At 44.5% G+C, this 27,502-nt stretch overlaps 1 protein-coding gene, 1 long non-coding RNA gene and 1 pseudogene across 2 annotated transcripts; all 3 read right to left on the bottom strand.

Annotated features, from left to right (window-relative positions):
• Positions 1-1,832: 1,832 nt before the first annotated feature.
• Positions 1,833-8,375, bottom strand: LOC147961352 (uncharacterized). Its single transcript, XR_015612083.1, has 8 exons — positions 7,944-8,375; positions 7,689-7,816; positions 7,466-7,552; positions 6,843-7,261; positions 5,306-6,045; positions 3,290-5,221; positions 3,043-3,204; positions 1,833-2,303 (listed from the first exon to the last, which is right to left on the bottom strand). It is a non-coding gene; the product is annotated as an uncharacterized LOC147961352 (long non-coding RNA).
• A 9,155-nt stretch (positions 8,376-17,530) lies between these two features.
• Positions 17,531-18,682, bottom strand: LOC147961351 (F-box protein At5g07610-like). The gene has a single exon (XM_087533775.1). It carries the CDS (start codon positions 18,680-18,682, stop codon positions 17,531-17,533), a length of 1,152 nt encoding a protein of 383 aa, XP_087389901.1.
• A 6,886-nt stretch (positions 18,683-25,568) lies between these two features.
• Positions 25,569-26,394, bottom strand: LOC147961350 (F-box protein At5g07610-like; annotated as a pseudogene).
• Positions 26,395-27,502: the final 1,108 nt, after the last annotated feature.

Here is a 27,502-nt window from a genome sequence, read left to right as displayed (position 1 = left end):
CACAATGGGCAGGAACATAAGCTAGTAACCTACACACTTTTCTAGACTATATTACTACCTCCATAGTGGGTAGGAACATGTATGTAGTGTCATGCAACGATGTATTTATTGGGTCATAGGCTCATTGTTTCTTGGAGTGTGTGATGTTCGGTAACTTAGCTACCACAAGCAGCTCTTTCTTCATTAAATATGTGCTACATAAGCAAAGTTGCATTGGAGTGTGTGATGTTACTCCTAAGTTCCTGCCCATTGTGACCAGCCTAAAAATGTTTATCCAATATTTAAAGGTATTCATCACATACATTTACTAAAGGATTTCACTAACTGGCAGTGTTATATTTTTAGAGATAGACATAAATGATTCATCCTCTTCTGCCCACATGCACATTAACGCATGCATATACTGTAGGAATAAAATGATGTCATTCTACATTCTTCTCTTTTTTAAAATTCAAAATATTTATAGCTTAAACCGTCGATCCGATTCAAATTCAATTTCAACATTAAATCTATCACGATGAGACCTTCAAAACTATATCTCATGTTTGTGTGTTTCGACGAATTTTTTGGATAAAAATTTACCAAGACTGAGCTACATAAATTGCTGCACATGCGATAGGTAAGTTATCCGCAAAAAAAAGATAGGTAAGTTACCATGCTGTTTACACGTAAGTTATCGAGGCATACAAATGATCCCCCGACTTTCTCCCTAAATGCATATGCATGCATGCATGCACTGGAGGACAAATGATTGTCCACACCAACAAGCAACTCCTTGATCTCTTCAATAAGAGGGCCAAACCTGGAGCGATCACGATAATAGGATTATATAACCAGAGCCACACACTGGTTATACTAGTAGAGCGCCCGTGCGTTGCCACGGGCTACAGTGCATATGAATGAATCAAACAAATGATTAAGATCGTTTCAAGGTTGAAATTTATTTCTCCCTCATACGCCAGACGTGTCCAAACATATCAAACAGGTGTCCACTCCCCCAAATCCAGCCATATTTGGGGGAGAAATGTGGTTGTCCGAACATTCGGTCCCAACAAAAAAAAAACGAACCCACCTTTCCCTTTTCTTGCCAGACCCCTCCCCTTCCCTCTAAATTTTCCACCGTAGCGGAACATTTTTCGCCGAGGCCCTCTCTTATAAAACCGGATGACGCCAACCTCACCTCCTATATCTAAAATTGCTTTTATGTCACAAATTTACCAATTCTATGCTCTAATAAACCAAATGGTTGGGCATATCAAGTTGGAACCTTAATAAATGAGTAATACAAGAATTATTCCCGCAAAAATAAAGTTGGAAGCTAAATATGAGAACCTAAAGAGACAACATTTAAAATGTTCGAGGTACCGGGGAAACCATGTAATACCTAATAAAAAAAAATCTAGCTGAAATAACAATATTTGATTAATATTGCATTGATACAACAATCAAGAAAATATAAAAAGGAAAATTAAACCGCACATCCAATGAACGAATCAGGTTTCATGTGGCTCACATGGCAACTTGAGCTTATTGTTGCTATTGTTATAACGGAGAAGTGCAAACTTTAAATATCACTTGACCAAGAAAGGGAAGTTCAAAAACCAATTAATAATCGTAGTTGCATGTCACTATCCAAACTAAACCAGCGTTAGCAACCAGGCGTTACAACATGGGACATATCGGTAAAATGTTAGCATGGCAGTGAACACAGTAAGAAAACATGCAAGGAGCATGCAAGTTTTGACCATCTCACCACGTCCTGATTGAGATGTTGGAACTGTAGACCTGTTGTGTAGTAGAAAAGAAAGCAAGTTCTTTCATGAATACTCGTATATGATTGAATATCAAATCTAGTATTTTTAGGAAGGCAGAAACTTGCAAGATAAAATTAAAGATGCAAGTACTCCTCCTTTCCTCCCTCCATCCTTTCTCAGCAGCAGTACAACACCCATCCATCCATTTCAGACACAAAGTACATACATGTAACACCAGCACCGGGGAAACTCCCCAACAAGCTATCTTGTAGCTATTGCATGATTCACTAAACGCTAACAAAAGTTCATGGACACAAGAGAAGGTCGTTTGTTTTGGCAAAGGGTATGGCGTCGATGGATACAACAAAGTCGTTCTTCGTCAATCATCTATACCTCACGTTCATGTCAAGCTCAGGCTCATAAATGCCGCCACCCAGCATAGGGCCAGCTATGGCTGGTGTATCCGCTTGGATCTGGCTGTAAGCTCCGTCTGCACAAGCCTCTCGAAGAGCTCTGCATGTTTGCCTTGCACATCTGGACCCAGTGGACCTACATAAAGAGGGCATAACATGTTAGAATCAAACATGCAGCCAGAGTTGTATCATAAATAAATTCAGGAAAAAATCAAACATGGACCGGATGGACCTACATAAAGAATGCTAAGCGCAAACATAATATTGTACATTTTAATATGCAGGACGAAGATGTTAAATGGAGCTTTTAATAATGTTCTATCACATTCAAATCTCTACTCAAGTATTTGTCATATGAGTATTTTAAAGTTTTTTGTGAACTTTAAATTGTTATTAGAAGTCACTTCTACTTTTTATATATCTTCAAATAGACCTCTCAGCACTCATCGGGGACATGTATTTTTATTTCTCACAAATATATTCAGGAGGTTTAACTTACATATAGCCCCTGCGAAATATGCATGATTAGAACAGATGTATACCTTGTTGGATTGCATATCTAGCCATTTTATATATGCAGCATATTCGGTTATTTGAGATCTTGCCATGTGGTTCACCTTATCTCTTCTTTTAATCTTCATGCAAAGGCATGATATTGAGTACATGAGTGTTATTTGCAGATATTGATAAAGTTTGACTGTTCAAATATATGAAGCTTTTATACAATGGAAGTTGCATGTGTTGAATTACTGGCGTCTTCTTATATTTTCCAAAATATTGTAATATAGAAAAAAAAGTACTTGGCTGGTCATACACGATTGAGAAGAACGGACGAATACAGAAAACACAATCATGGGTGTTGTATGCCCCCATACCTTACATGGTTGATGATCTGGCTGTCGAGTGGTGCTAGAAGTTCTCCACTCTCTGGCGGGTATTCGCCACCTTGCTCATTGTTGCGGAAGTCAACGGCATCGTCTCTCCAAGTATGTGGTTCAATTGTATCAATTTACAACATCTCTGGATTGATTAAATCTCTGCTGAAGAACAACAAGTGGCATGATACAATTATGGTCATCTTCAGAGAAAATATACGCAAGCGCCAATGCAAATTGTACATACCTTTAATTCACCACAACCTTGCTGGCAATGTCGGTGATTTTCAAGTTCTCTGGAGGTCCCACGTGGGCTCATGGTCTCAACATGCTCGCCAACGGTTTGTTGATGTAGACTATAAAGCAGTGCGCATGCTCTGATCCTATCTCGGTGTTCTTCTCGATGCAAATCACACATTTCAAGTGATATGTTTCCTTGTACATGTGTGTAATTAATCAATCTAAAGGACTATATCTGGTTGTAGCCTTGCAAGTGGAGATGTGTCAAATCCTAGAAAATCATCAAGTTAGGATTGAGCAAGTCTAACTGAGTAGAAGACGCAAAAAATGCATTTACTATGCTTCCTCTTTCAACTAAAAGGAGGAGTTGATTCAATCAAATGTCCACATATGCTAATTTGAAGACTTAAGAACTCTCTATTCTACTAAAAATCATAAGAATTACAAAGAGAACATATAGGACAAACATGTATATCTAGAAGGGGATTGGAGCCTTTCTTGTGTGATGCTATGATCTAAAACCACTCTTAGCTTAGACATATCCTACTTCTAGTTTTCTGATCCAACGGAGGAAAACATGATCAATTATTTCCAAAAGCTAACCATATAAGCAAGGCTAAAAGGAGCTCATTAGTACTGCAAGGTTGATCTAATCACTATATCAACTACTAATGCAAATTTCGAACAGTAAAAGCAACCATTATGTTGTAGAAACGGACAATTCTATTTTAACCCTGAAACATGATTTGCAGACTCGGAATATAGTGTCAAATACAGGTTATAGGATATTGGTTGTAAAACGTTTCCCACAAAAACATCACCTCTAGGCTCTAACATATAAATATGGACTAAATGACTTAAGCTGCAGGGAGGAGGAAGCATACTTGTCTTTACTCTAGAAAAAAATACATACCTAGTTGACACTATTGTCGATCAGTTCTCTAGCAACACTATAGTCACAATATTACAATTTAGTTCTATTACTGGTAAGGTTTTCAATTGAGCAGCTAACTGTAATTTTCGGAACATAATTGTTGGGGCCGCCAAAATTGGTGAGTCTGCAAACAGTGAACTAAAAAAGTCAAGGTAATAAAGATCTTAACAATATCCTTAATTTGTGTAGCATATTCATAAAGGTGGTGATCAGAGTTTGTTAGAACCTTAGAAGACAGTTTAGATTCTGAGACTGAAATAGCACTGTTTGTGAGAAACAACTACCCCTTTTCAGCGACACTTATTTTAGGGCGGAGGGATTAAACACGCGATAGCAACAAAAGAAATTTATATTTCTGCCCGACGATAATAGCTTTCAGTTTCAGAAATGTAGAAACCAAGACATACAAAAATCCAACGTTAAAAAATTTATGTAATCTAAAAAACATGAAGATATTTCACAAGGAAAAACATGAAGGTATAGACAACAACTTAAAAAATTCCCCAAACCTACACTAAATAAATGGGTGACATGCAGAAGTGTGAGCTGTTGAGGCATCAGATAAATTTATTTTGCTAGGGGGATAGTACGAATAGCAGTAGCGGGCAGACTTTGCACAACTGGAACCTGCTTGTCGTGGAGAGTGCCCGTGGTACCTGAACCAGCTCCACCCGTTGGAGGACTTGTGATCGACCGTGCGTCAGGCCTCTAGGAACAGCGGATTCTCCTCCGTGATCGCCAAAGCTGCTTGGTTGGGTCAAAATCATGAATCAGCGAGAATCAAAGCGCAAATCAGTCTGAACCCTCGGCTAGCTCGCATTGCTGCTTCCTTGCGGAACTTGGTCTAGAGTCCAGGACTCTTCAAACTCGTATTTGAGTCTTCTGGCAGTGATTCCTTGCGCAGCTCCTTCCTCCTCTGGGTCATGTGAGCCCGAGTAGCAGTAGGCATATTTTGCACAAGCACCGGCTTAATCAGCAAGTGCACAACAGGAGCAGCACACATATCTGGCAAGACATTCAGCAGGATATAACACAACATGAGTTTTGTAGTTCAACTCAATGAAAAGGACATGGCTTGAGATTTATTACCGCAATGGGATGGCAGGCGCAGGACGGGTCCGGCTGGATCTGGTTGGAGCAGGTGCCGGAGACCTTCCAGTGCAGGCACTGACGGTGGCAATCGCCTCACGCCCCTCCTCCTTGAGATCTAACCATGGATCAACGGATCTGTGGGAGGAGGAATCCCGACTCGTCGTCGTCGCTGGGAAGGACTGAGAGGGCCTCCTTGAGATGAATACGACACCCTTGGCGCAGGATACACGGACGCGGGCACCGGCCGCCGTACACGCGGAAAGATGGATATCGCCATGTCCCCTGCCTTGATCGATCACTGATGTAGAGGGGGTCAACGACGGGCGGATCTGGAGCGTCGGCGGCGGGGAGGCCGCGGCCGTCGTGGCGCTGATTGAAAAAAAGATAATTCGTTGCCTGCCAAGAGGAGTGTAAAAAATCTAGAAGATCATGTGCCCTTATCACTTTGTACCTTTGTTTGTACCTCTACATCAACACAAAGGAATGAAAAGTGTGATAACAGTAGATATGCACAATAACTTGCAATCTGAGTAACCAAATGCAGTGATTGAGATGGAAGTGCAATCCTTTTGCGTCAATAGTCACCATGTAGAAGAATCTGAGTAACCAAATGTAGTGGCTCGTCATTAGAAGGCAGCATGTGAGGTTGTAGTAAGAAGGACGTCAGGTGGATGGTCTCCATCAGAATTTCCGGTGGTGTGGATTCATGAAGAAAACCAGATGGTCCATAACAACTCCTGCAAGGTTGAGGTGTGATCCGTCACTGCCACCGGTTTGAAAGATGAGAAAGGTAGGGAGTAGCCTCACTGTCACTGTCACAAATTGTGAAGCGATGCACAGAGCACGAAGGACCAAGAAAACAACATATAAATAGGTCGAAGCATACATACGCTGAGGAGCCCGTGCGTTGCAACTGGGTATACATATTTAATGCCTCAACACCAATTGTGTCTAAATATAGATTTAGAACTTTAACAATTCAACACTGGTTGCTATTCTTTTTTAAGTAGGAGAGATTTGTTAAATACATAATTACGAGAAAGATAAAAAAAATAAAGGATATTTTGTTGCAATCAGGGGTGGTCTAGTGGCGAGCCTTCCCTGATGCACTACTTTTCCATGGTTTTAAAATTTTATAAACTACAATGTAAAAAAGTTAAAGAAACTCACCTCCCTTTAATATTAAAAAAATAAAATAAAGGAAAAGAGGTTGTACGTTGCAACAGGGGACATATATATATGTATGGCATGTTTATCAATTTGCCGGAAATTGTAGAATAATGAAACCTAAATAACACTGCACCATGAGAAACAAAATAATTTTTTATGAAGTAAAAAAACCCTGAGCCAACATTTCAAGTTATTTAGATGCCGAAATTAGTGCTGACGCATTGTTGTGCACAGTAATATGTTATATTACACGGTGGTGGTGATACAAGCAGGATGAAATTGACTATTATTAACTGAACTCTGCCCTGAACTGTAAACAAACAGCCCTAGGACCATGAATGATCAATCAATATATTCATGTTACCTTCTAAAATCAAGGCCCTCGAGTTCCTTCAGAGCAGACTGTTTTTTTTTAAACCAAACCAGCACTCAGGTAGATAGAAGCCATGCTATATGCAGACCACCCTAGAACTACATCATTTTCTTGCATTTCTTTTAAAACTTCTCCAACATCTATCCTGTTCAATGCCGCACGGCTGATCATTAGAAGGCAGCATGTGAGGTTATCCGGCTTAATATTCTCCACCTTCATCTCCTCAAAAAGGCTACGAATCTTCTGATGTTGGCCTAACTTCATGCAAAGGGACATCAAACTGTTGATGAGGCAGAGTACTGGCTGAGAAGCCAAGCTCGTCCATCTTGTAATAAAGGTCTGGAAACTATCCGGTGTAAACCATCAATAGGAGCACCTCCATCTTGTGTATCGACAGATGTGATGAGCACCTTCGAAGAAAAATTAGGAGTAGATATTATTCAAGCAACTATGATTCATTAAAACTGGAAGGTATAACTGAGATTCGGAAGTTTCTGTAAATATCGGAAGATATAACTGAGATGAAGAAACATCATGCGTCTACAATTCGGCATGATTGATCAATTAAGTTGACCGATTTTTTTTCAAAAAGAGAGTTGGCAGATGATTTTAACCTGCAACAACTGATATATGTGTGTGGCATGCACGCACACCTAGCTAGCTTCTTGCTTATGTTCACCGACTAACAATCAAACGAAGACCTGCACAGTGCTTAACCAATAATAATTCAGCAAATTACAAGTTAACTAAAGCATCAAATTAATTGACAGATTCTTGCTCATGGTCAACAACTAACAATCAAAGTAAGTTAATCAAAGCATCGTTTAAATTAATTACCAGCATATGGATGCAGAGGCAGTTGGTTGTGGCGCCTTGGACCTCTGGACCCTGAGGCAGGAGAGGTTGCAGTTACCTGTACGTTCCCAAGCAAACCCCAATGGCGCCTCAGCCTCCCAGAACGTAACCTGGCAAGCATCCATCTAGGCATAACATCAACTAACGGGACTGGATTAAGCAAGCGAATTAACTACTGAAGATGAATCGATGATGAGGGGAAGAAAGAATTGTTTGTGTGGGTAACTGGGTACTCACGAATCCGCCGCCATTGGATCTGCTGGTGCCCTTGTCGGCGATGATGACGGCCTCGCGGATCTCGCCGAAGCGCTCGAAGTGGCCGCGCACACCCTCCTTGCTCGTCTTCCACGCCAGGACATCCACGAACACGTTCGCAGCCTCGTGTCGCTGCCGCCCGCCGCCGCCTGATGAGCCATGGACATCCTCTTCTCCTTCTTCTTCTAGCTCTGGACCGGCCTCTCTTGATATATTTCTGGCAGGGCGGAGATGGCGACGCTGAAACCCTAGAGAAGAGAGGACAAGGGCTGTGCCTTCCTTTGGTCAGGGGATCGGGGACGGGTGCGTTGCGATGCGATGCGAGCGGCTGATAAAGAAACGGTGGAAAATATCACGCGAAGGGAACGGCGGCGGCAAAGGGATCGGCGGCGGCGATGGCGGCCGGGGCATATGGTTCTCGTCCTCGTAGCGAGATGATGGAGGGCACCTGGAGGCTTCGCTCGCTCGTGCGTGCGTGCGAGTCAAGACGATTTTTTTCCGCTGGTTTTCTTTCGTCGGTTTACTTTTGTTCGATTTACTTGGCTGCGAGGGGAGTAGCTGGAGGCATCGCACCGTGGTAATGTGGGTTCGCTCGATTTTTTTGGCGTGCGAGGGGACTACTGGAGGTGCGAGGAGGACGAAAATAAACCGTCACTGGTGGGACAAAAATTGACCGGCGGAGACTACCAAGTGCTTCATTAGGAGTAGAGATGTCTTCAGACTGAGCTTGACTAAGCTTATATGCATCTAATTCAATGGTCAGTTGCACACCACGCCTATACACCAATAATTCAGCATGTTCAGAAATAGTGACACCGGAGAAAAAAATGTCGTGCCCCAACCCGAAACATGCCATGGTGGTCGGTCACTCCTCCGCCAGAGATTCTTCCTCCTTTTGTCATGGCGCCATCGACATTGACCTTCAACCAGTCCATCTTGGGTGGAACGCAAGGCACCGCAACAACAGATTTTGCTATATGAGTCTTCACACCATGAACACTAGCCTACTATTCAACAAGTGCCCAAACCCTATCGACCACCCTTCGAGATCCCTCGATCTGCTTTACATCATTCATTATGTTTCAAGCCAGCCGCATATGATATAGAATCATAATCATGAACGCCATCCCCGCTTCTTTCTTTCTACCCAGTCAATCAAGGAGCCACAAGCTTAACATGTTCTGCGAAAATTCACACTCAGTTCCATGATCTTCTTGCCTTCAAACATGAATCTTTGCCTTGACTGGGATATCTGTACTCCACAATTCGTTCCAGCCTTGCTGAGCCGCCACGGGTGATGAGCTCACCGGTCCGTCCGCCTTCTGCTCCTTCAGTTGCATCTCAAGATGGTAAGTCAATCATACTATAAAACATCCGCTATTTATGGTAGTTCCATGCCTGGTAATCTTCATTTCCGCGCCATGGACTGTAACTTGATGAATGTCCTTCACACCGCTAACATGGAAAGCTCGCTGAAGTGTTGGGATATCCCACTCCTTACCCGGATAATCAAGGAGGTCATCAACGATGTTTTTATTCCGTGTATCATCTGCTTCTATCAGCTTTCTTGCTTCCTCACCCGGAATCCAATTGTCGAACCAAACCTTTAATTTTAGAGCCATCATCGATCTTCCAGACGCACTCTTTGGGCATGAAGCTTCCATGAACTCGGAATTTTGAAAATATCTAGCTTTTAAGACTCGCACACAAAGAGTCTTGGGGCCACGAGGAGACGCCAAGCTTGCTTAGCTAAAAGAGTCTTGTTAAGGCTTCAAAATCTCTAAAACTCAAACCTCCCAAGCGCTTACTTTTACACATCTTATCCCAAGCGACCAAGTGAACTTTACGCTTGCCATTTTCTGCTCCCTAGCAAAATTTAGAAAAGACAGTGGTCAGGTTCGAGCATAGTTTTTTGGAGAATTGGGAAAAAACTCATGGCAAACGTGGGGGTTGCTTGGCGAACTAACTTGATGAGAACCTCTCATCCCTTCTTAGACAACCCTTGACCCTTCCGTCCAGCAACCTTAGCATGTGATCTTTTTCTGACATATTTAAAGCACCCATCTTTTGAAGGTCCACCACCGTTGGTAAGCCAATTCTTCTCATTAAGAGCCTCATAACTAACATACCCATTGATTGTTCCACCATTCTTTTGCTTGATCATCACAACCCTTGCCAAAATAATCGACGATTTCTAAACATTCACCTTTTGGCCTGAGGCTTTTGCATACACCTGCATAATATTTTTTAACAACACCATATTTTTTGCCTCTGCTTCGAGAAACACAATGATGTCATGTGCAAAAAGGAGGTGTGTTATGTGAGGGTCGTCCCTCCCAAACTCCAGCCCTTTCGTCCTTTGTTCCTGTTGGGCCTTGTTAAGCCACCTGAGAAACCCTCGACACCAAAAAGGAATAAGTCGGGGGACAACAGTCTCCTTGTCGTAGTCCTTTGGAGCGCGCGCGGGTCAAGATGGCAACGGGGACGAAACCCATCGGGGTTTCCCTTCCCAAACCCATCCCCACGAGAAAATAGTAAGCCCGTCCCCGTCCCCATCACCGTGTGCGGGGCTAGTTTTCTGCCCGTCCCTTAAACCCATCAGGTTTCGGGGAACCCACGATAAAATCAAAATATTTAAACAAACATAGTGGTGAAAAAGAATAACATTTCAGCAGCAAAACAAGCACATTTCAACAACATAACTTGAGTAAATTTCAACAAAAAACAATAGTAGATGGTTCAACAGCTATATAAGTTCTGAAATAGAACTTATAGTTCACAAATCACTTTAAAGTTGGAATCATCATGGCATCTTTCACATCTCCAAGCCTCCAAACGACCATCTTCAAATCTTCCAATGCCAAATCAAAGCGCCAAGTACTAGGGAAGATCAAAACTCCCTCAAGCTAAAGTTAAACATGAGAAAAATATGCAGATTAGTATATGAAATTTGCATGTACCTGTACTTCACCTGCACTCCCTCTTGAATGTCTTGAAGACAACTCCAAGAGCTTTGTCCTTATTCATTGTCAGCATCTATGAGAATCAAATAAGTAGTAATGAACATCTTATGAAACATTGGAACAAGATAATGATTTTAAAACATTATAACTGGGCACCCTAGAAGCTCCCTCAGGCTATCAGCCTTCGGAGCCGTCTGATTTCACATAATGATCGTCTCTGGCCGTTGGATGCGAAGTGAATTTTTCTGAAAGCTCCCGTCCCCGCAGCTTCCCGAGGGCAGTTACTCCCGTAACATTTTTGGAGTAAGGTGGTTAATTGGGCCAAACAGCCCACCTAGCATAGCCGCTGGCCGAAGCGAGGGAGAGATTGGTGTGCTAGCTAACCCTAAGTCCCTAACCAAGGCGAGCGACGACGGCAGCGGCGGCGGCGAGCTGGCGCCAGGTCCCGTTCAGCCCTTCTGGTCGGTTGATTTTCATCCTTAGTGATGGTCTTCGCTGAAAGGGGATCCATCGACGAGGGAAGTTCCTGGCATGCCGCGCGCTGGCTGGCGTCTCCACCCGCGTCTGCACGCGAAGATAGGTACGCCATCGCGCACTCCCTACTCCCGTGCACGCAACCTCCCAGTCTCGCCCTAGGTCAGAGAGTGAGAGGGAGAGGGAGAGGAGCGGGGTTGATTCATGGAAGTGGGCGGGTTTTAACTTGACTCAATGGCGAGCACGCGAGGTGGCGCTCGATCTGGGAATAGAGTGCTCTCATGATGGCTCAAGTAGACAAGATACGAGTACATGCCAATTCCTTTGATGATTGTGGACAACCAAGGTGAGAAAAATAATCATGGATAGGTTTCAATCGTGATCTACATTTTCCCTTCCTGGATTTTTTCCCGGTGTTACAGAATTTTGTGCCTGCTTCTCAGTTTCAACCTGTCATGTATGCGACTTAACAGTTTTGCTAAAGCACATCTAGATGTGCAATAAGTATTGCACATCTAAGTCCTATGTCATTGATCTTATGTTGAGATTCGTGTGGATATTTTCTTTTCTTTTTTCTTTTCCTCTTTATGCTTGATTCACTTACTTAGATGTGCAATAACTAGAGCACATCTAGATGTGCCCTAGACACATCCTATTTCTATTTCAGTTGACAAGTCAGTAGGCATCTGCCGGATGATTACTATGTTTTCATTCTTGGTAGCATTTGTATGGGTATGGCTATGAGCGTCTAACTCTATTTCTATAATCAAATAACAGGACCATTGTTAGGTTGAAACCTGAAGGGAAATAAACTATCTGGTGCCATGGTTGTCAAGGAAGGTGGATGTTTACTTATAATTCTACTACTATTTGACCTGTGACTTTTGTTCTTCAAATGAATCTTATCCATGGCATTTCTAACAAGAGCAATGCTACACGGACGATAGTGCTCGCACGATTTGTGCACGACATATGGCTGGAGCCTTTCATCACGTCTGCTGTGTACAGGAGGACCATTGGATCGGCCGTCGTCCAACAATCGTCCTCTGAATAGTCGTCCGCAAAGGAGTTCCGTTCTAACAAAAACCTGCATTTGCAAGGCAAGATGTTTGTACAGTGCACCTGAAACTTGAGACCGATGCGTCATTGAGATTCCATTTTGTTGGTGAGGTTGGTGGCGGAGGGGTCAAGTAAGCCTTCTTTGAGTGAAAGGACATGTAGTAATTTTCGCTTCAAGGATATTTTTGCATGTAGCTAAAGTCGTTCGAACGGGAAATAATTTACTACCGATTATACTTTATCTGTTTTTTCTTCTCTTCACCCATATTCACTATTAGAGTTAGAGGTCAACATGCTACATTCCTTTTCCTCAATGCAGCCGTGTACAACCAAGATTTAGCGTTAATTCATGCTTGCTTATGACATGGAGCTACACTGTGGTGTTATAGAACTGTACTAATTGTATTATTTATCATATCCTGTAGAATACTTACTTTTTTAAGTAGTTTACTATTATAATTATAAAATATTAATCTATACACAGTTCCATAGATCAGTGATACTCATATGGCATAATGAGACTGCTACTGCCGTTAAACAAGATAGAAGAGGTTATCAAAATTTGTAAGAGATTTGAGCATCTTCTGCGATAGATGTTGCTTCATGGTTGGATGCACCATTTTTGTCTTGCTGGACTATTGCTACTCTTAGCTAATTCTTTGCACCATGGAAATGTTTACATGTGTCCCTGCAAAAAAATGATTTATTTGACCTTCTGTGCAGATTTTCATTCAAGCTGACACTTGACACCTTCCTTTGTTTGTTCCAGGACTTAGGTTTGGAAGGCCAGCCAGACACACTCAAGACAGGCGAGCTTCAGTTTTTTCACTAATTGGAACGATCCCTTGTTGCATGCCATTAACGACTAGGCTGCATGAATTATATCTTTCGGGCAGAGGAGCAAAATGAATGGAATTCCAATAGGTGAAGAAGGGTGACCGCTCCGTCGAGGATGGTTAGTACAAGAAGGGCAAGGAGAAGAGTGCCAAGCCAGTGGAGATAGCCACCCAAGGACTCTGTCCATGTTTGGGCAGGGGAGAGCGAAGGTACTAGCGCAACCTTGCAGAGAGGTTACATTGTTTTTTATGAATGTTTTTTTTCCTTTTTCTGGTTCAGTTTGTTGAATTTATTCATGCTGCATTGAATTGTGCCTCGACGTGGATGGCTGAGAATAGATCAAGCAGATCATGATGTTTGAAACGTCTCAAGGACCTGGTTCCATGTAACAAGGTACTACCTTAGTGATTTCATAATACGAAACCGAAAAGAACCAAGTAGTTGATCTTTATGCATGTTATGTTCTGTAATGAAAAAAAAACTACGCAAAAGACCAGTAAATATGTTGGTGAAATTGTGAGTGTCACTTTCACTTGGTACCAAGGCTCCAAAATCTACCTTCTTTAGAGTTATATTTTTTTTGCTAGCAGCCCAGTATTATCAGGGTGAGTACAAGTTGACATGTACGCAAACATTACGTTGACTATGGATCGTTATCTGACAGATTGTGTTGCTGTTTTTACCACAATATTACTTATCTCCTTACTAGGTAGTAGAGGAAAAGAAGCTCATGCGTTGGAGAATGCTATGAATGCATATTATCTTGGGCGTGAGAAATTTCTATTGAAGGTACGTATCTGGTTTGTAACACCATTGCATATTATCTCACAAATAATGAAGTCATTTTAGTTAACAGCGTAATAAATAATCATACTAATAAGTGATTGTCATGGATTTAGTGGTCTGGTATATTTTATTCTTTTATTCAGTTCAAGGGGAAGTTGTCTATGTATCAGTGCAATTTTTGTAATTTTGCGTCATTAGGCTACACAAGGTATCTTGCATGCCAATGAGGCATGAAAACTTTACATTTACCATGGAATGAATTTTCCTGATGCCTTTATCTACCGAGATGATATTCTGCTTCAGTGGCATCTCTTTCTTTGCTGGTTGAGTTTTCTATTTCCTCGTTCCATGCTCTAAACATCATTTTGGCAGGTCCAGAACTTTAAAGATCAGTATGGTGGGACCACATATAAACAATTATGTATGCTTGGAGCCTCGCCCGATTGGTAACACAAAATACAAATCCTTTTCAATCACCCCGTTGCAGTTGCTAGAGAAAGATCAGTATGGTTGTAGCATATTTAGACAATTGCATATTTGAGTATGACATAATATTGTATCTTACACTTAACCATTGTTATGTCCTTCAGATTGAATTTATAGACCATAAGGAACAGACCATGTTTCTTAGCGAAGTTTTCTCCCTCTTTGCATATACTCTATTACTTGTACTTTTTTTGCTTGGATATTATTTGCTATTTAGTTTTGAACATCTGATCTTCCAATGGCGGAATTCAGTTATAGTGAGACACTACAGTTCCAATCATGTGGACCTCCTTCAAATTTTGTTCAATTCATGAAAATTGAAGCGATATGTTTTGTGCCTGTATATTTGTCAAGACTATACCATTTTATTATACAAATAGACAGGCGCAGCAACGCGCGCCTTCCATGATCTAGTAAACTTTATGATGATATGTAAAGAAAGACACACCTTTATATTTGTTTCTTATCCAATCTTGTGAACACGTCAAGGCCTCTAAGATTTCGGGGGTAAGATGACTACGGTGATAAAAAATAATATAATTTCGCGGGTATTGCCGGGTTCCGGGTTCGGGGACTACCGAAACGGGTGTAAACCCACGAAACGTGTCGGGTTATATAATGTGCCCAACAACAGCCCCGCGGGGATGAAAAGATGCCCATCCCCGTCCCCTAATAGGGTAAAAACCCACATGGACTCGGGTTTCGGGGCCCCATTGCCATCTTGACGCGCGGGGGGGGGGGGGGGTGGGATATTGGACACACCCTTGTTGAAACAAAGAGCGAACTTAGACTAATTTAATGCACCTCATAATGATATCAATCCACCCCTAAGAGAAACCCATCTGACGCATCATAGCATCCAGAAAATTCTATTCAACTATGTCATACACCTTCATCATATCCAATTTGACTGCACATAAGGGCTTCTTCCTCTTCTTCCGAATTGAATGAATGAATTCATAACCGACAAGGACGTTATAAGTAATTAATCTACCTGGCACAAAAGCACTTTGCTCCTCGGAGATGAGAATCAGGAGACCTCGCTTCACTCAGTTTGCAACGACCTTGCTGGAATTTTATACAAAACATAACAGTCACTACCAGTCCACACAAACTTGCCCCTTGACCTTATTAAGCTTTCACGCTTTACTGCAGTCCACACATTGATCATCTTGTCCACTATCGCATACAGAAGGAGATTCTCAACATAGCAGTCACTACCAGAAATAAATCAAATTGGTCGATGCATGCACTTTGTTTGCCCAAAAACTGCTGCGAACTTGCTGATAGAAAAAAGTTGGAAGATGCATCATATAACTTGGTAAATACAGACTTGTAAATATAACCACTGTGCCTCACTAAGTCACTATACCAATAGTGATTGAAGGAAACCTTACCATTGGCATTAGTAGATAGAAAATATAAGCTCACCTCCAGACATAAAGTCAAGGTTTATATATATTCTGTTTGTATTTACTGAAAATTAGCTTGCGCTGTTTAGAGTGGAGCCACACAATGTTCCTTGTGCTATTTGCTACTCATATATGAAAATCAGTGCTGGTAAGTTTATACATTAGCAGAATAAAAAAGTGCACAGCTGACCTAGGGACCATGCGTTTTATAGCTTTGAGTCACTTTAGCTCCTCTCCAGGTTATAGCATCCTTCACAACAATGCTTTAATGCAAATAAAAGAGCAATATCACCATGCAAGAAATACTAAATGAGGACTACTTCTGTTGGTACACTTTTGTAGTTACATTTGCTAGGACAGTCAAGTTTGAAGAACAAATGCTAAAGAGATGATCCATCAGATGTTGGCTCCTGATGGTAAATTTGTATGTCTGAGCATCACGGTTTATGACAAATATCATTATGCCGAACTATCATATCAGCAGGATGTGCTTTGGCATATCCAGGTAGCTTAAGTAAATAATATATATTGTGCTATATTAAAAACAGAGTGAGAATAGTAAATTGGCTCCTGATCCAGAATCACAGCATAGCAGCCAATTCTTGCAGTTGCAGGCACTACTATATGAATTACCGAAACAGACAAACCCCAATTGAAAAGAGAATATTAGACCTTTCACTTAAACACTAAAAAATATTATTGTCCTGTTAACATAGAGTGATTGGTACACATCTTGTAAAACATATAGCACTATAGCAGCTACAGCACACTTTACTGCTGCAATACTAGCAGAAGAAAATGTTCATTGTAGAAGAATTGTACTCCCTCCATTTACAATTACAAGATGTTCTGACGTTTTTCTGATTCGGATGTATATAGACGCATTTTAGTGTGTTCAGCCACTATTTAACCCCAAGTTAAATAGTTCAGCCACAGAACCATGGTCGTATGGCCACAGAAAAATGCAGGCTGACCCAGCTAAACCATGTGGTAGCTGAAGCTGAAACTGGAGCCATGACAGCCACAGCCGCGTCAGAAAACAAAATTCACAAACAACACTGGGGCTAGATTGTGCGTGCAACATTACAGACATCATGTATCAGCAGGAGTAGCATGGGAAGTGCAGTGCACAGACTATTTTAACCCACCTACATGAATAAATGTACCTACGAACAAACAGGATTTCTGACCAACATTTGGCAGAATCAATTGTGTACATTATGATTGCTGTTGTTCTGCTAACACCTTTTTCGACTTAAAACAGGCCACGTGTAATTAGCATTTAGCACGAAAGATATGATCCCACAAACTATCATATTAATAGACGAGCAATAGTTTTACTAGGTCTCTGTCAGCAACATGCTTCTAATGATCTAATTCCCCCGACTGCAAACAGAAAACATAAGTTTAAACTGCATGGTGATAATTGATAAGTCCTTCACTAAACGATCGTAGCACGTAGCTTTGCTGAAACATTTTGCAAATATACCACACGGAGGTAGTAGTGAACAGAACCACTATAAAGCAACCAAAATATGAATGACAACTGATGTCAAATGTGCAATGCCTCTAACTCGGCATACAACGGCACATATGGCAGATATGGCGGCTTCACACCTTCAAGATTGCAGATCACTTTGACTTGCCGACGATCCATATTATAGCACATGAGTTTGAGATCCAGCCCAAGGGTGAAGAATATCAAGTTGCATTCCGGATGAATCGCAATCCAATCAAACCCATCAATGCAGTAATCTGTCCTTCCAAGTATGCATGAAGTTTCAACGCTATGCTTCAATATCCATTCTTTGCTTTGGTAGTTCTCGAGAACATAAACCACTAGTCGAAAGACACCACGGTCTTCATCTCTTTGAAAATTGGCATAATGCAAGCGGCCTTGTGACTGTTGAATAAAACCGTTAACCAGACCACCAGGGACACTGAAGTTCATCCATGTTTCCACATCCGTATCCACCACAGCTAGACAAGTGGTTAAGTCCTGGCCATCAGCTTGGATATGCAGATAGCCGTTAAGAAAGGCAGAAGATAACTGAAGCTCAATGACCTTGATACGCTTGTTCCATCTGTTCTCCTTATAAACCCATTCTCCGGTTTCAGACGAATACACTGCCACTCCGGAGAGGTCTGGGTTCCATTGATCCTGCTCCTCCACCAACAAAAACACATGGAAATGCGAAGAAATGCCCGGAGTGAAGCCCAAACGTGCGATAACCACAAAGATGCTTTCCTGGCCGGAGTCCGGCAACATGACCCACTTCTCCGTGGCAGAATTCCACACCACATAACATAAGTCATCACCCTGGGCAAAGACACCGTGCAAGCGGCAGAGGAGAAGGCTGTTGCAGCTGTCCAATAGCTCTATATGCCTGTGGTTGGGCAGGAAGGCGAAAGAGGCGTCGATGGGAGTGCTATGTCTCTGAGATACACTGGTGAAGAGGACGGGCGATACCAGAAGCCAGTCCTCGGCACTCACCCTATCCTTTTCGCACTTGAAGAACACCCATACGGATGTTTCGGCGTGCTCGAAAACTAGCCGTGGGCAGTGGTCACACTTGACTGCCGGCAGCGGGGAGCCGACGAGCTGCTGGACTAGCACCGAGCCCGACCGACGGTCGACGGGCGTGGCTATTCCGCTTGTCCGTCGACGAGTGAGATCCGAGCACCTGGAGGAGGAGGAGGCCATGCCAAGATGTGGCGTAGAGTCGTTGTCGGGGCTGTGCGATTCGGTACACGTCGAATCCATCCAAAAGGCGTCAGCGCCGGCGGCCGGATGTGTCGAAGCCGGCGCCGGCGGCAAGGGCAATCGATCTGCGGATTTATAAGTCGGCAACGGCAAGAGAGGCTCAAATCCGGGTAGACGAGGAACGCGGCAGGTCCTACGGAGCATCCGTGGTGGCGGGTGTTGGCACAACGAGACTGCAGTTTGTTGTTTGCACTCATCCTAAGTTCAGATGCAGAGGCAGAGAGAGGTGTCCTCCTCTAATATCTGAACAAAAATGCACTCGCGCAACCATCAGAATAGATCCAGTCAGTTACTCCGCTCTCCAGATTGTTCATGCTACAGGGGCAACAAGGGGCTGAATTGAATGTAACCCCAGTCCCAAGCATCTGCCCGGCGATCATCTAAGATGCAGTTTTAGAGAAGAACAGATTCAGTTTTGCCTTGGAGGCTTGGACTGTTTTACACCGCAGCCACTACTTATTTTCGTGCATCAGAAATAGAAATTCAGTAGTAACGCTGTAAAGTTCATTGAAATAGTGGTGTGCCTGTGCAGTTTGCAACCATGGAAAGTGCCCAACATTTGGTTATTACAAACTTTTCTAACCTACCTATCTCAACAAAGCCCACAAATAAAGAGGATGTCTTCCCAGTCTTTTGAGCAATTTTGTGTTACAAGGAGCTGTCTAAGAAAAGAATGAACATTATGATCCACAAGCAGAACTCAATGAACTTCTGTTATCAACATCATAACCTATTTTAAAACATGACATAAGTAATTAGAACCAAAATTAAACGCATGTGTGTTGTTCAGCATGCACCATTTAATCACTGATGCACAACTTCATGGTGTTCAGCTAGCACCATTTCCTATTTAATCAACCACAATTAATTAGCATCAAAGGAAGTGAGAATGCAATCATCCAAAGTGTTTCTCCATCAAAAAACAAAGATCTGGCATTAATGAAAAAATGATTACACACATTATACCATTAGCAGACGAGGCCAATCATTTACTAGGTCTCTGTCAACAAGATGGATATATTTGCCCAAACTGATTGAAGATACTGATAATAACTAACATGTATTTTACAACATGATCATAGCATTTCCCCCTTCAACACTACTACGCGAACGAATCTCAGAGGAATCAGAAAAGTTGCCTCATTACTTTCGATTACTGAACCACCATTGCTCCAAATAAAGCACCAGAGTCTCCTATTGTTTTCACGAGTGCAATGATTGTAATGCTGCATAGAATGGTACGTATGGTAGGTATGGTGGGTCTCCATATTCATCAAGATTGGAGATAACTTTTACTTCTTGACTGTTGGATAATCAGCAACTACTCTCACAGGAGGGCCAAAGGCCAGTACATATACATGTGTAAGGTAAAGTGCAAGAGACCCCTTATACAATGGGGATAAACTGAAAAGGGCTATACACATCTAACACCCCCCCCTCAAACTCATGGTGGATCGACAACACTGAGTTTGGAGAGAAGAAAACTGTGCTGCGCTCGAGTCTGTGCCTTCGTGAAGAAGTCTGCCAACTGTAGCTTAGAGGGCACATAGTGAAGAGCAAGAGTTTGATCCTGCACAGCAGCACGCACAAAGTGGGCATCCACACCGATGTGCTTGGTGAGCTCATGCTTCACCGGGTCACGCGCAATACTGGTAGCACCAGTACTACCTAACAATAAGGGAGTCGAGGTAGTAGCAGACACACCAAAATCCTCAAGCAGCCACCGTAACCAGATCACCTCAGCCGTTAGCATGGCCATGGCTCACAACTCAGCCTCTGTACTCGAGCGAGAAACCGCAGTCTGTTTCTTTGTCTTCCAGCCAATAAGAGAGCCACCAAGAAAGACACAATAAGCAGACAGCGACTGTCGATCAGAGGGATCACTAGCCCAGGTAGCATCAAAGTAGGCCTGGAGCTCAAGAGAGCTAGAGCAGGGAAAGAAAAGGCGTTGAGAGATCATGCCACGAAGATATCGTAGGACACAGAGGAGATGACTATAGTGGACAGAGGTGGGGGCTGAAATGAACTGACTCAGAATGTGGACATGATAAGAGATGTCAGGACGCGTAACAGCAAGGTAGACAAGACTGCCGACAAGGTGACGATAGCGAGTGGGATTAGGAAGAGGGTCACCATCAGATGCACGAAGCTGAACGTTGAGCTCCATGGGAGTCACAACTGTGCGCTCATCACCGAGAGCAGCGCGAGCAAGAAGATCTTGAATATATTTTTCTTGGGAGATGTAGAAGCCATCAGAGGTGGAGGAGATCTCAATCCCAAGAAAATAACGAAGTGGACCAAGATCAGTCATGAGAAACTGGTCGCGAAGGCGAGCCTTAACAAATGCAGTGTAATCAGAGTCGTCACCAGTGATGATCATATCATCAACATAGAGAAGGAGAAGAGTCCGACCACGAGGAGACATGTGAACAAACAATGCCGGATCATGATCACTGGGCAAGAAACCAGCGGCAGTCACCACAGAGGCGAAGCGCTCAAACCAGGCGCGAGGGGCCTGTTTGAGACCATAGAGGGAGCGGCGCAGCCTACAGACCATATTATCAGGAGCATAGTACCCCGGTGGTGGCTGCATATAAACCTCCTCACACAACTCACCATTGAGAAAGGCATTCTGAACATCAAGTTGAGAGATAGACCACTGACGAACAGAGGCCACAGCAAGAAGAGTGCGGACCGTGGTCATGTGGGCCATAGGAGCAAACGTCTCATCATAATCGCGCCCCTGCTCCTGCTGAAAACCACGGGCCACAAGACGAGCTTTGTAGCGCTCAGGAGAACCATCGGAGCGAGTCTTAATCTTGTAGACCCACTTGCAGGTGATGGGACGAACACCGGAAGGAAGGGGAACCAGATCCCATGTGCTAGAGCGCTCAAGAGCAGCAAGCTCTTCCGCCATCGCAAGCTGCCATTCAGGCTGAGTCATGACAGTTCGATAGGAAGGGGGATCAGCAATAACAGAGAGACCGTACCGATCAGGGGAGTAGCGATCAGGCGGGGGCGAGGTCGAGCACGGAGGTTGTGAACCGGGAGAGGTGTGAGAGGAGGCGCACTAGAGATGGAAGGCTCGTCAGAGGAGACATCCTGAGGACGAGATCGACAGGTATAGTGGAGAGGAAACGGGGAGAGAGGGTGGCGGACTGGATATGATGGAGGAGAGGTGGAGGAGGAGGATGGAGAAGACGGGTCGGTGGTGAATGAGAAGGAAGGAGAGATGCAAGAGAAAGAGGTGACACGGGAGGCACATAGCAGGGTGTATCCGGAAGGAGATGGAAAGAAAGGTCGTCCACCGAGAAACTCGAGGAAGAAGATCGTGGGTAGTAAGAACGAGACTCATCATAAGTCACATCACGCGAGATGCGCAAGCAACGACCCACAGGATCCCAACATCGATATCCCTTGTGCTCATCACTGTAGCCAAGGAAAACACACTCAACCGACTAAGGAGTCAGTTTGGTGCGTTCTCAGGGGGCAAGAAGAACATAGCACACGCATCCAAACATACGAAGAGCAGAGTAGTCAGGAGAGCGACCAGTGAGACACTCCATAGGGATACCACCCTGTAGAGTAGACGAGGGCTGAATGTTGATGAGATAGGTGGATGCAGAAACAGCCTCAGCCCAAAAATGGGGTGGAAGGGAAGTAGCAATCATCAGCGCACGAGCCGTCTCAAGCAAATGATGATGCTTTCGTTCGGCAACGCCATTCTGAGCATGAGCACCAGGACACGAGAACTGCGCAAGAGTACCCTGTTCCGTGAGAAAAGCACGCAACAGCTGAGAGATATACTCTCCAGCGGAGTCAGCATGAAAAGTGCGAATGGGGGTGGCAAACTGGGTGTGAACCATGGTAGCAAAACGTTTGTATATAGGGAGAACCTCACTACGAGATTTCATGAAGTAGAGCCAAGTGTAGCGAGAGAAATCATCAATAAACAAAACATAATAGCGATGACCACCTTTCGAATCAAAGGGAGCAGGACCCCAGACATCAGAATGAACTAAGTCAAAAGGACGCTGAGATACAGACTCACTGGTAGGATAAAGTAACTGAGTCTGTTTGCTAAGTCTGCAACCATTACAATGTAAGTAGACATTTCCAGATACAGACCCTAAAAGGCCCTGACGAACTAAAGAAGACAAGTGAGAGCCACAGATGTGACCAAGGCGATGATGCCACTGCTGGAAGGACGCAGACGAAGAGGCAGCAAGAGCATGAGAGCTGGCAGAAGTGGTGGCAGCGGAAGGAACACAAAGCCAGTCAACCTACCAAAGGCCCTCTGACTCACGGCGCCGAGGGCCAGCACCAACCAAAGCCTTGGTGCGACGATCCTGAATGGAGCAAGAGTCGGTGTCAAGAATGACATGACAACCCGAATCAGTAAGTTGGGCAGCGGAAAAAAGATTCATGGTAAGACGAGGAACATGTGAAACACTCGGAACAGAAAAGGAGGGAGTGGAAAGAATACCACGACTAGCAACAGGAAGAGATTTGCCATCAGCAGTAAGAACATTAACAGGCGAATCAAGAGGTCGGAGAGAAGACAACGCGGAGGAATCAGAAGACATATGAAAGGAGGCTCCAGAGTCCAGAACCCACGAGGATGTACCTGACTGTGTAGATGCCGGTGATGGTGAGGAAGAGGATGCAGTCACAGCAGCATCGGAGCCAGTCGATGAGGAACCCGAGGAAGCAAGAAGACGCTTGAGGCGAACAATGTCCTGGTCGGTGAGTGACGGAGTCGAGGAAGACACAGGAGTCCCGCTGAAGGAGGAGCGCCTCTGGTCTCGCTTCTTCTGGCGACAATCAGATTCTGGGAGACCTGGCCGGGAGCAGTAACCACAGACAGTGTCACGGCGCGACGTGCCCTTCTCAGCATAAGGAGGACGGCTCACCCCCCGGAGGAGTAGACAGGAGCGGCGGAGCAGTGAGGCGAGCAGACGAGGTAGGAGCCCGAGCGGCCAGTACTGACGGAATCAGAAGCAACCCAGCAGAGCGAAGGCGGGTCTCCTCAGCACGAAGCTCAGCAAGTATCTCTGAGATAGGAACATGACCACGAGCAAGCAAGTGAGCACGGCAAGGCTCAAACTCAGACCGGAGGCGAGATAAGAACTCATGGACCCGCTGAAACTCCAGATCAGACCGAGTAGTCTGACAACAACGACAGGTTCCTCAAACAACTATCCGAAGAGAGTCAAGCTGGCGCCAGATGGCAGAGCACTATGAATAGAACTCATCAACAGAAGAATCACCTTGCTGAAGTGCGTGCTCCTGACGCACCACAGATAGGTAGAGAGCATCACCAGAGGGCTGATAGCGCTGACAGAGATAAGACCACATCGCTGCAACTGTGCCAAGTCCCATGAACTCGGAAGCAAACTGAGGGAGGACACTCGCAGTGAGAACAGCAGCAGCTCGAGCATCATCATTACACTACTGAGTGTAAGCAGACAGATCATCCCGGTACACAGAGAGAGCATCGGAATAAGCAGATACCTGCTGATCATAAGCATCAACCGCAGCATCATCCAGAGCCTTGGCAGCATCCCGGTCATCCTGAGAAGCATCAGCAGCATGGACCGGCGGCACCGGTGGGATTGGGGCCACGGGCGCAACAGGGCATGGCGGAAAGGGGACCTCGCCAGAAAGAACACCCCACGGAAGAAGACCACGCATATGAATGCGCATGAAGCCTGCAAACTCGGCATAGTTGGTGCCATCAAAGATCACCAAGTATCGAGGAACAACCACATAGCCTGAAGATGACATACTGAGATATCCCCCTTTGTATCTCTCTCCTTTTTTTTTGGTCAGCGGGTACCAGGAGACCCGATCTGGATCGAGAGGAAACGAGCACCCGCTCGCTCGCCCATACGCACGCTCGCTCTTCGCAGACAAGCAGAGGGGAGACGCAGCACACACCAATCCTCAGAACCAGCCAGGGAAGAGAGAGCCGGCCTGGCCAGATAGCAGCGGGGGCGCTGGAGATCCGTAGACGAACGGAGGCGGACGGACGGACCCGAGGAGGTCGGGGCGGAGCTTGGCAAGAGCAGCAGCTGGGGCGGCGGCCGGATCCGAGCCAGGCCGCGACGGCGACCGAGCGGGCTGGAGGAGGTGGCGGCCGGATGAGTCAGGCCGCGGCGACTACCAAGCAGGCCTGGGGTCGACAAAGAGGAGGCAGGGGAGCAGCGAGATGGGTCGCTGGCGGCGGCAGCCAGAGATGGAGACGGCCGGAGAGAGCAGCGACCTGAGGAGATGGCCGGAGATGGGCAGACTAGGTTTGGGACGCACGGAGTTGCATCGTGCAGGAGAAAGGGGCTAGCCTGGCATCTGATACCATGTTGGATAATCAGCAACTACTCTCACAGAAGGGCCAAAGGCCAGTACATATACATGTGTATGGTAAAGTGCAAGAGACCCCTTATACAATAGGGATAAACTGAAAAGGGCTATACACGTCTAACACTGACGATCCATATTATAGCATATCGTAGACATGAATTTGGTATCCCGTCCCTCTGTGAAGAAGATCAAGTCACACTCCGGATGAATCGCCATCCAACTGTGACTAATACGTTGTGTCCATCCAGTTACAATGCTATGCTTCAACATCCACTCTTTTTTGACATAGTCCTCGAGAACATAAACTATTGGAAACCTGCTATCAACATCATACAGAAAAGTGGAATAATGCAAGCAACTATGTGACTGATGAACAAAACCATTAAACAGGCCAGGAGGGAGACGGAAGATCGTCCATGTCTCCCTTTCTGTGTCCACTGCAACTAGACAATGGTATGTCTTGAAGCTATATGCGTGAAAATGCATACAACCGTTGAGGAATACAGTAGACCGGAGCTGATGACCAAAAGGAAATATACTCGTCCCATCTCTTTTCCTTACGAGCCCACCGTCCGTTTTCCGACGAATACACATTCACTCTGGTGTGGTAGAAGTCACCGTCGATCTCCTCCAGCAACATAAACACATAGAAGTGGGAAGACACGGCCGGATCGAAACCCAGGCGTACAGTGCTCACATCCTCGGCCTTGCTGGGTTCAGGTAGCATGACCCACTCCTTTCTCGCGGGATTGCACACGATGTAACGGCATTCGTCGGCCCCGGCTGCGTGCCAGCGGCAGAGGAGGAGGCCGCTGCAGTAGTCTAAAAGATCGACGCGCTGGTGGTTGGGCAGGAAGGTGAAAGACGTGTCTATCAGAGGAGCGCGGCATCCCCTCGAGAGACTGGTGAAGCGAAAAGATGAAACCGTAAGCAACTCCCCGGACCCCGGTGGCACTGCTGGTGTAGATGAAGCCGGCTAGGGTTTGTCGGAGCTTTTTGCGGTGCTCGGGGTGCTCGATGAGGCCGAGCCAGTGCTTGGAGACGCACTTGAGGCGGCAGAGCGACATAGCGAGGACGCGCGAGAGGATCTCCACGAGGAGATCGTCGGTGAATCTCTCGAACGCCATGCCACTGCAGGGAGAAGAGGACGATCTGCGCAAACAGAGATGGAGGAAAGGTAACGGGGTCGCTAGGAGGAGGAAAGACGAGGATCCTGGTGCTTTCGTGTACCTGAGTCGAGTCGAGGCGCGACCTTCCTCCCGCGGCAGAGAGCGATCCGCCGGGGTGGACATGACAACGCGACGGCGGCGCCGTCGAGCGTGAGGGAAGGAATTGGAAACCATGGAATTCTCCTCCTTATTTTTCTCTCCGTTATTACTCGATTGGGCCGTGAAGTCTTGGTCTGATTTAGGAAGAATCACAAACCTTCAACTCTCCGCAAAAAAAAAAACCCTTCAATTTTGCAGGTCCAATTGTTGATTTATACTCCCTCCGTCCCATAATATAAGACGTTTAAAAAACATATTACATTATGGGACGGAGGAGTATTATCTTTCGAATTTATTTGTTTCATAGTTTTTTTGTGGGAGATTTGTTTCATAGATTTAATAGATTAAAAGAATATAAAAACAGCTGTAAAATGGAGAAAAATGTATACAAAATAAAAGAAGGTTTGCCATTGTGCGCATAAATGTTTAACCGGTATTTTGAAAAATGTTCGTCACATTTTTTTTAAACATGTCATATATATATAAAAAATGGTCAACGCGTATTGTAATATTGTGTGACATATATTGAGAATATTCATTGCGTATTTTTTTAGCATCAGTACAGACACAAGCGCTCATATACACGAGCATACACTCACCCCTATGAACGCACACACGCACACCCTATCCCTATGAGCACCTCTGAGAGACTGAGCCGGCATATTATCTTGAGATTTACGAAGTCAATGTAGGCGCCTCGTCGTCGACGGAAACGTCTCCTCCCACTGAAAGCGCATCGCCGGAAATCCTGAAATAAATTCAGGAATAATGCGAGCACCAGGATTTGAACCCTGGTGGGTTGGGGATATCACTGTCCACCTAACCAACTCAACCATTGCGTGTTGTTTTTGACCAAATGTATTCATTGCATGTTAATAAATTAGCCTATACCTAAAAAAATATTCATCACATATTTGAAAAGATTAGTGTATTAAAAAACTCATGTGTTTTGGAATTTTTTTTGTAGATTAAATAGATTGTTTGTACACGTGTCAGTATATGCTTGTATACAGATGAAAATTTACCAAGACTGAGCTACATAAATTGCTGCACATGCGATAGGTAAGTTATCCGCAAAAAAAAGATAGGTAAGTTACCATGCTGTTTACACGTAAGTTATCGAGGCATACAA

The sequence above is a fragment of the Triticum urartu genome, chromosome 7A (genome assembly GCF_056163025.1).
Source record: "Triticum urartu cultivar PI428250 chromosome 7A, HENAU_Tu73, whole genome shotgun sequence".
NCBI lineage: Eukaryota > Viridiplantae > Streptophyta > Magnoliopsida > Poales > Poaceae > Triticum > Triticum urartu.
The sequence above is the reverse complement of the archived record's forward strand: the minus strand, read 5'-3'. Positions and strand labels throughout refer to the sequence as shown.